Genomic DNA, 9,692 nt, shown 5'->3' on the forward strand with positions numbered 1-9,692 from the left:
GTTCCCTGTATCTGGTGTCAATGCCAGGGAGGGCAAAAGACCCCATTAAGTCAGAAACATGAGTAGTTTGCGTGTACTCTACCTGTGTCTGAAGTCAGAGACACTATGCTGATAAACCCAATTGGGGCAGAGGTTCCCTGTATCTGGTGTCAATGCCAGGGCAGGCAAAAGACCCCATCAAGTCAGAAACATGAGTAGTTTGCGTGGACTCTACATCTGTCTGAAGTCAGAGACACTAGGCTGATAACCCCAATTGGGACCGAGGTTCCTTGTATCTGGTGTCAATGCCAGGGCGGGCGAATGACCCCATGAAGTCAGAAACACGAGTAGTTTGCGTGGACTCTACCTCTGTCTGAAGTCAGAGACACTAGGCTGATAACCCCAATTGGGACCGAGGTTCCTTGTATCTGGTGTCAATGCCAGGGCGGGCGAATGACCCCATGAAGTCAGAAACATGAGTAGTTTGCGTGGACTCTACCTCTAGCTGAAGTCAGAGACACTAGGCTGATAACCCCAATTGGGACTGAGGTTCCTTGTATCTGGTGTCAATGCCAGGGCAGGCGAATGACTCCATTAAGTCAGAAACATGAGTAGTTTGCGTGGACTCTACTTCTGGCTACAGTCGTAGTCACCAGGCGAAAAGCCCAATGTGGGCCTCAACGGTAGTTGCAAATAAACTCGCTCATCCTGCTTTAGAGGAGGAATCCCTCCAAGTGTAGAGCGAATGCTGAAGAAGAAGATGAAGATGACTGTGCATATCAGTCACCTGAAGATCACCAATTTGACCCCGAGCTCCTGCCTATAGTCCTGCATCTCAGAGACAAAGACAAGAAAATATTTTAGCATCAGACTTTTATTAGATCGATATTTGAATTTTTACATTGTTTGTACATCAACTGGGATCACTCCCAGACCAAGTTTATCCGCAGATGTGAGCTCTTTTTGTCCCACATAGCAACGATTGTGATAACAGGTCTCAGCAACAAAAATCCCTTGTTTGTAGCTTTTCGATGATTTCATAGTTTACAAAATCAGACCAAAGTTCACAGTGCCGTTATCTCTCAGTTCATTTAAAGTCCACACCAAAGTCGTAATCTTCGTCTTTTTTCCCTCCAAGGGAGGCCATGGCTCCTTCCAACGCATCAGACAACTTCCCGGCTATTTTATCTGCAACAGAATAAAACAGGAGTTAGAAACCAACATGTCCTCCAAAATAACTGTGATATTTTGAGCAGAATTCTTCAATTTTTGTTTTTTAAAATGCAAGGGGTTTCTATGTTTTTTCTTCTATTCCCCAAGAGGTGCTGCTGTGGTCTAGAGGCTCATACATTCTACTAACGGCCCAGAAGAACCTGGTTCCGTCCCCACAGTCAGTGTGAGACTTTAGGCAGGTATCTTGGTCTAACTTGCCTTAATCCACCGAGATGAATAAATGGATACTGCTCAGAAATGCTCAGACTGCAGTGCCGATTGAGCTTCTCATCTGAGTTCTACTCAAATGGTTCTGAATAGACCAGGATGGAAATGTTATGTCAGATGATAGCCTCTACAGTGGTTCATATCAGACTATAAATCCAAAACTGTTTACCCAACTCAACACTTTAGTGACATAATCAACTTTTCATTAATCTGTTCTCTGATATGTCAGAACACCTCCTACCTGCTCTTTTCCTTTGCTTCTTCACTTTCTTGGCAGCCTCCTTCTTGGCCTTGCCCCGCTGCAGGTTGCCAGCGTTCACGGGGGCCAACGCTGGCGCCTCCTTCTTGGCTCGGGTAGACGCACGTGTCTCGCGACCGCTTGGTTTCTTAGAGTCCATGGCGATGGTTACGTCCTTCAACTGAAATGATCAACAAGGTTTGTGTTTAACTTGCCCATTCCTACAGCGGTTACCAATTTCGTTTAACAGATCGAAGGCCACTTTGTAGATATTCAAGAAACTGGGGACATTATTCCAAATGTTCCAATTTCAATAGATAATTGGTTTATGACACCAAGCTGTCCAACGGTCAGGACGTCATATTTGGGTTTGGCCTTTGTGTCAATTTGGTAGCTAGTAAGTAACTAAGCGGTCTTTGATCGGTGAAACTTAAGTAATTTCAATAACGTACAGATTTATATAGTGGTATTTAAATCCACTCATCAGAACCTTAACAATATCATCAACTGGTCAAGGTCTTTTGGTGTGCTCTTGTAGCAGCAAATGGACACCCTAAAGACTACAGCCAGAGTGTGGATACTTGAACACTAAATAATCTTTTCCGCGCACCCCCCATCCCCAACTCTCCTAGTTTTATCGTGGCACTCAAGTACATGTAGCCAGTAGAATATGTCACGTGAATGCCTATCTCAGCCAAATCCAATACAACAGGGGGAGACAGGCTTTTCCCTGCAATGTGCTTCTCTATGAACAAAGAATAATACTAGTTAAAAGAAGAAGACGGGGCCAGCATTTTCACAGTCCAACAAGAATCGATAGAGCTTCAGCATAATGGGAAATGACTACTATCTCACTTTGGCATCAATGACTCTACTTACCTCATTTTCTTCATCCTCGACCATCTCTTCCTCAGAATCACCATCATCTAGACATTCGATTTCTTCATCAACTATTTCGTCATCCTCCTCTTCCATGACACCAGCCATCGGACCTTCCGATGTGATGGCCATGTGATTGGCATTAAGAGGCTTACACTCTGAAATGATGGCAGAATTTTAGTGATACCTTATAGGAGCCTCATAGCCTAGTGGTTAACACTGCTGGCCACCATGCAAAAAGGCCCGGGTTCGATCCCGGGGAGAACCCAGGATTGTATTTCTGGATGAACCGGCGTGGCTTTCAAGGAACTAAAATTCCTGGCTCTTCACAACACGTACATTAACGTATGAAATAGTCGAGGGTCTGTCGGATGAGACTAAAAGCCGTGGTCCCTTGTACCTGAGTGTCTATGCCAGGGCAAGTAAAAGATCCCACATAGGTGGGCAGTAGCCTATAGTGGACTCCATACCTCCGGCAAAAATCCAATAGGGTTACGACACCGGTAATGATGATGATGATGAATGATGATGATACCTAGTGGAATCTCCCTTAGCGGATACCACTCTATTAAGGACAACCTCTTCATTGAGGAAACTAGTTTTGTCCAAAAGTGGTTGCTTCCACTCAATTTGACCTCTCTAATCAGGACACCTCGCTATACAGGACAGCACTTGTCAGTCTTGAAGTTGTCCTTAATAGAGAGGTTCCACTGCTTGGAGTTTTGAAAGTAGTATTGAAATGCTGAATTCATACCACTTCTATCAATCTACTTAACATGCCTTGCCAGCCAATGGATGGCTCCTGCCATTAAATTCAACGTCATTGAGAAACCACCCCGGAGTCATGATGTCATTCAAACTGTGAACTTCGAACAAGACAGATGCAAGTCAACCCCAGCCACCCTGATGAAGCCTAGAGGGGCAGAAACGCGCGTCGGTGGAGCAACACAACAGCCCAACAATAGGGACCGATGGACATTGTTGTAAACTACAGTGACGGTATCCAGTTTTACTTCTACTATCCTGCTATTAACTTACCACTAAGAGCCTCTTCTTCCTGCTGAATCAGGGAGTCTATATCAAACTCCTTTGCCATGGTTTGCACCAAGGTTGCACTGACGTGTGTCAGCTTGCTTGCCTCTTCTGGGGGATGCGTGTAGTACGTGATCCTACCGCTGAAGTTTGGAATAAGAAGTTACGTAAATGAGGGTATAAACTACCTACACATACACAAACCATTGGGACAAGCATGAATACGCTTACGGCTTCCCAATGGCAAAGACCCAAGTTTTGGCTGTGATGCCAATATGGATGACTGATGATGATGATGATGATGAAGATGATGATGATGACTGATGATGATGATGATGATAATGGGTTTCTAGAGATTAGAAAACAAGTCCTGGCCCAAAAATTACCAAAAAAAAAATGCTCAGTTGTAATCTAACGCAAATTTCTCTGAGAAAATACCTTACTGCTTTGTGCCCAAACATTGCCAAGGGGCGTTTTTTGGGTTGGTGTAAGTTCAAAGCTTTGATCAATAGGGTACCTGCAAAACAACGGCAGCCGCTATGTGGTGCCGACGGTCACTTGGGTACTGCATTGGTGTGGCAGAGATGTGATGTTAATAATGTCTGCGGTTTGACATCATTTTGACACATATCTGATTGAATATCGGTGACAGGCTTACCTTGACCAGTCCTGCAGAACAGACCTAGCGGCCACCTGGATATCAGGAATGCCGCCCTTCTTTAATTTCCCGTGTCGTTGCGCAAGCAGGGATAGAAACTCGTTGGCACTCGTGAAGTTCCCTATCCTGTAATGTAGCATGAGCTTCTCCTTGTTGCATCGCCGGAGGATTGCCTCCACTGGAGGGATGGGATCATCTATTGTCTCAATCTGAAGAATAACGGAATGGTATTTGTCACCTCATGAAAAAATTATTTCTTTAAATCTCAGATTTCATCCCCGGACAGTAGGTTTACCGGAAACAAACAAGCAGACGCCCTGGCCCAAAAGGGCTGCAAACAGCAGCAGAAGAAAAAAACACTTCCTACAAAACATCCACAGAGACAGAACTCTCTTGGACAGCCGACTTCGTTACCGAAAACAGACTGACGGTCTACCATGCATCTCGAAAATTCTGACACAGAAGAAGACAAAGAAGATTTTCTTCAAGCAGGGATGGAGTAGACCTCACTGCATTATTATGGCATTGTGTGTAACTGAACTTTTATTTCCTGAGCCAACAGCGTACCCCTTTAAAGGCCCACTGCAGCGAATTAAAACTTGCTACACGTTGCTACTTACTTTTACACAGTTTCTAAGGATCACAGCTGCATCTGAGTCCCCCTTGGCCATCACTATACCAGGACTGTCTAACAGTTTGATGTGTTTGTCTAACAGAACCTCCTGCATAACCCTGGAAGCGATGAAATAATAAACATGTCAGAAAACAGAGGACGGCAACGGTGTTTGAGTATTCCATGGCCTTGGCCATCAGCTGGGCTATCTGACAATTTGATGTGGCAGGCTAACAGAACCTCCAGCATCATCCTGGACGAGAAGGACAATATCCACGTTTGCCTTGTTTGAAAAGAAAACTTCAAACATTATGATTTTATATAGTAAGCAAGATCCCACCTTCCAGCCAGAAAAACCTGGAGATTCTAGTCAGGCGGCCCAACTGGTTCAGGGGCGATCAAGGAAACCCTTAACATCCGGAAGTATAAGCTCTCACTGAATCGATATGGGGACACTACCAACTGCCCTGGATATGGGACAACCTAATATCACCTCATTGTCACCGAGGAAACAGTTCGATTACTGCATCAATGCAAAAGTTTTGGAAACTTTATGCTGTCTAAAAGTTTCAAAACTACTTGAGAACATGAAATATCACAGGTTTACAAGAGACTTACTTGGTGACCCCAGGAGTATTGCCGACGTTGCACGCTTTAGACCGCTTCAAACTGTTAATGACGCTACTCTTTCCCGTGTTGGGAAACCCAACTACGCCGACCATAATCGTCGTCTTCAAGTCTTTATTGCGGCAATAATTGTTGAGAAGTTTCATTAACGTACTCGCACCGAGGCATCGACTGGTTTTCATCAGTTCGTCCGAGGACAGTTTGATGGGCATTTTGCTCTGGGACTGAAAAATAAGACAGAGGTAAAAAGCTGAACATTGGCTGAGATTATGACTCCCAACATTAGAAAAATCTGACAAGTGCTTGCAGAAATCCAAGCTGTTGAGAAACCTCATAGACTCAAGATTAACACTGCTGGTTACCACGCAATAGGGACCAGGTTTGATCCCGAGGAGAACCCAGGATTGTATTTCTGGATGAACCAGCGTGGCTTTCAAGGAACTAAAATTCTTGACTCTTCACAACAAGTTTGAGGCTCAATATGAGATAGATTAATGAGGGTCTCTCAGATGAGACTAAAAGCCGTGGTCCCTTGTATACGAGTGTTTGTGCCAGGGCAAGTAAAAGATCCCACATAGGTAGACAGTAGCCTTAAGTGACCTCTGTATCTTTGGCAAAAATCGGGTTACGACGCCAGTAACAATGATGACGATTATTGAGATGCTTGTCTAATAATGATGATGATGATGATGATGATGATGATGATGATGATGATGATGATGATGATGATGATGATGATGATGATGACGACGATGACCATGATTTAAAGTCGGTACTCACCAAGTTCTGTCTCTGCGTCTGGGTTGACGCTTTGAACAGCACTGTGGGGAACTCATTCTTTAAATACTTCAACCACTTTTCAACAATTTCTCGCGGAACCAAATCGATTTTGTTTAACAAAAGCACCAGTTTCTTTGCGGCTCCAGAGTTTACGACGGCCTCCTCAACTTCAAGACAGCGACTACCGATTGGGTCCCTGGCATCGAGAACCTCAACAATGACATCAGCGGCATCCACAACCTTTAGAAAAACAAATCGAGTAAACATATCTAAAATGGGTATGAAATGGCCAGGGCCATTGTGCTCACCTCATGTGGAGGAAAGATGGACAAAGAGCATGGTCTTGTGTCATGTAGTGTTAGGTTTGATGTAGGTCCAAGCAATTACAATTTCCCCAAAATGGCCAATTTACAGTACATTCGACCTCTGTGACCTTGAAAAGTAGGTCAAATCAAAGAAGACCCGGGTGACACATTGAATGGTTGTTAGAATTAGATGTACCTATGATATAAAATTGGTGCCAATCGGGCAAGTCATTACTAGGAATAATGGCATTTTGAAGAATTTAGGATTTGGCCCCCTCCCTGGAGGCCAAACGGCAAATCAGATCGCACCAAACTTCGGTACCTGAGATCACCTGACCAAGGGGTACATGTGTACTTAATTTGTGATCAATAGTCATTGCAGTTAAGAAACGTGCCATAGTTACGGCCTGACGGCGAATTTACGCCATTTGACCTCTGTGACCTTGACAAGAAGGTCAAATTAAAAACCTGTGTGACATATACTGTATGGTGGTTAGATGTACCCATGATATCAAATTGGTGGCAATCGGGCAAGAAGTTAAGGAATAATCACATTTTTAAGGTTTTTGGATTTTGCCCCCTGGTGGTCAAGTGGTGAATCATATTGGACCAAACTTTGGTCCCTGAGATCACCTGACTAAGGGGTAAATGTGTACCAAATTTGGTATCAATAGTCATTGCAGTTTAGAAACGTGCCATCGTTACATCCTAACGGCTAATTTACACCATTTGACCTCTGTGACCTTGAAAAGGAGGTCAAATCAAAAACCCGGAGGATATATGATGCACCTTTGCTAGAAGTACCTACCATATTTTTTTCAAAATTTCCCGACTACTATTAAGGGAGATATTGCATATTTTCACTTTTAACGTTTGTCCCCCTGGTGGCCAAACCATGAAACGAATCGGACCGAAACTTGGTCTCCCAGGTGTCATTACATAAGGGTACATGTGTACCAAGTTTCAACTCAATAGCTCTAACAGTTACGAAACGTGCCCTGCTAACGGACGACGGACGACGACGACGACGACGACGACGGACGACGGACGCCACGGTATGGGATAAGCTCACCTCTGCTAAGAGGTGAGCTAACAAGGAAGTTCTTTCATTCTATTATAATTTAAAATATTTTTCACAGATCCGGCCTAAGCTGATCTCTTGTCACTAACCTGTAATAGTGTGATCACAATAGTAATGTTACACAGCCCCGGGCAGCCGGTGTTACAAGTGACCAGCTTTCGTTGACACCGTGAATGAACATTGGTCAGGCCTACCTTGGAGATAATCTAGGGTTGCACACCACTATCTTTACCTTTTTGAACTCTTTAAAATAAGCCTTTCTGGAAGTTTCAATGTCATCACTGGCGCCAAATTCCATCGCCGTTGCTCCTTGTGTAACAGCTTGTTTCTTCTCAAATGCCGCTGATCGTTTCTGTGCATCAGTGACGAGACTGCTCAGACTCCTCTTCTTCTCGAGCAGACGGACTCGGTCTTTCTTTCGTTTTTCTCTCATTCTTTCACGCTCTGCTTCAATCTGCGAAACAAGTTTAAACATTTATAACCACAAAATCAAAATCAAACAGATTCCGATTTTGTGATTACCTATTTGTTTGCATTTCTGCTGAAATTTCCTTTCCAATGACACCAAATTCATATCAAATACTACTTATCAAAAGACAACCGATTGCCAAGTTTGGATTTGAAATCTTCAAAGAAAGACCAAACTGATGATTCAGAATCAAAGGTTAAGTCTTGAAGACTTTATGTACAGAGTCTCTAACCATTTGCGTTTAACAGGACATCATAAGGGAGGGAATTACCCCTGCTAGAAAGGAAATGTCGATCTTCCCATTTTCTTACCCTATTCTTCCTCTCTTCGGCCTCCTTCAAGATCTGATCCTTGAACGGATAACTGTTAGGGATACCAGGATCCTTCTTCTCTGTAAATAAACAACAAAATATTTTTGGAGGGGGAAGGGGAGTACCTGTCCTGATGTCTCATTAGAAAAAAATCCTGACACAAAATATTGCTCCTTTTCAACTTTCCCGAATCTCGCCACAATATGGGCGTCTGCCCCAAAAATCCTGGCTGTTATTTGGTCTGTTTTGTGGCCCTATACACTCACTTTTGGGGTGCGGATTTTTCTTTGCGTCCCTTCTAAGTTTCCTATTGTGTTCTCGGACCTAAAATAATGTAAAGAATTTTTAATAACATCACATATCATTTAGGCCCTACTCCTCATCGAGAGCTTCATCAGCCGACTGTCACTATACTATGATATGAGTAGGCTCAGCCTACCTGCAAACATGATGACGGATGTGATTAATACACTACACTATGCTACGGTATCACCATGATGACCATCATGCGATGCGATTATTTACATCACGTCCACGATTTAACACATGAAGAAGACTGCCATGTATTGATGTACGTTACCGGCGTATCTGGCAAAGGGCCTATCAAACACAGATCACCGAGATTGGTGGTGCAATGCTTACTTAGTTATCATTATTATGCATAGCACTGACCACTGTACTGTACTGGGCTTGCATGCATGTGTATCAGTGTATTGTGTGTGTGTGTCTTTTACTGACGACTTTAGACTCACCTTTTTCTGTATTTTGTACTTATTCCGGCAGGTCTGCCGCTTGCTCGTCTTCTCTGAAAGGTACAATGTAAATATTACTGCAATATACATTACATTAAACATTTCAAATAGTTGTTGTTGAGGCGAAAAGGGAAACTTACTGCCAAACCCTTTCGGCATGCTGAAACCACATGTATAAACTGGCAAAATGAGTAATATTCGTTGAATGACTTTTTATTTTGATGACGTCATTACGAGGATGCTCAATCGTCTACGATGCCCCATAAGAAATATTTACATTTTTCAGGAATGAGCTTAAAAACTCAAACGGAATCTAACTTGGTAATATTACAACAGCAAACATGCAATTCAAATAAAAACGTTCAAGAAACATTTCAAATACCTAAAAGGCCTTTTAAAAAAATGAAAAGAAGAATGAGAATGCTTAATTTTCGGCATTCGAGTTTTATATCTTTGACAAATTCAAATTCAAATTCAAATTAGTTTATTAATCAAAAGGCCCGGAGGGCAAAGGTACACATGGTACAA

At 43.1% G+C, this 9,692-nt stretch overlaps 1 protein-coding gene across 1 annotated transcript; it reads right to left on the reverse strand.

The window, feature by feature from the left end:
• Positions 1–844: 844 nt before the first annotated feature.
• Positions 845–9,346, reverse strand: LOC135490809 (guanine nucleotide-binding protein-like 3 homolog). Its single transcript, XM_064776331.1, has 13 exons — positions 9,305–9,346; positions 9,165–9,217; positions 8,679–8,736; positions 8,413–8,492; positions 7,865–8,086; positions 6,247–6,486; positions 5,458–5,690; positions 4,847–4,958; positions 4,227–4,435; positions 3,575–3,711; positions 2,537–2,694; positions 1,661–1,838; positions 845–1,167 (listed from the first exon to the last, which is right to left on the reverse strand). Exons 1-13 carry the CDS (start codon positions 9,321–9,323, stop codon positions 1,067–1,069), a joined length of 1,800 nt encoding a protein of 599 aa, XP_064632401.1. The 5' UTR covers positions 9,324–9,346; the 3' UTR covers positions 845–1,066.
• Between the last annotated feature and the right edge of the window lie 346 nt (positions 9,347–9,692).

This window comes from Lineus longissimus, chromosome 7 (genome assembly GCF_910592395.1).
Source record: "Lineus longissimus chromosome 7, tnLinLong1.2, whole genome shotgun sequence".
Lineage (NCBI taxonomy): Eukaryota > Metazoa > Nemertea > Pilidiophora > Heteronemertea > Lineidae > Lineus > Lineus longissimus.

Excerpts from the sequence above, each read along its gene's own strand:
- LOC135490809 (XM_064776331.1), bottom strand. Across the intron at positions 4,959-5,457 it reads AATACTCCTGGGGTCACCAA|GGTTATGCAGGAGGTTCTGT; the intron begins GTAAGTCTCTTG and ends CATCGCTTCCAG. Across the intron at positions 1,168-1,660 it reads GAAGCAAAGGAAAAGAGCAG|ATAAAATAGCCGGGAAGTTG; the intron begins GTAGGAGGTGTT and ends ATTCTGTTGCAG.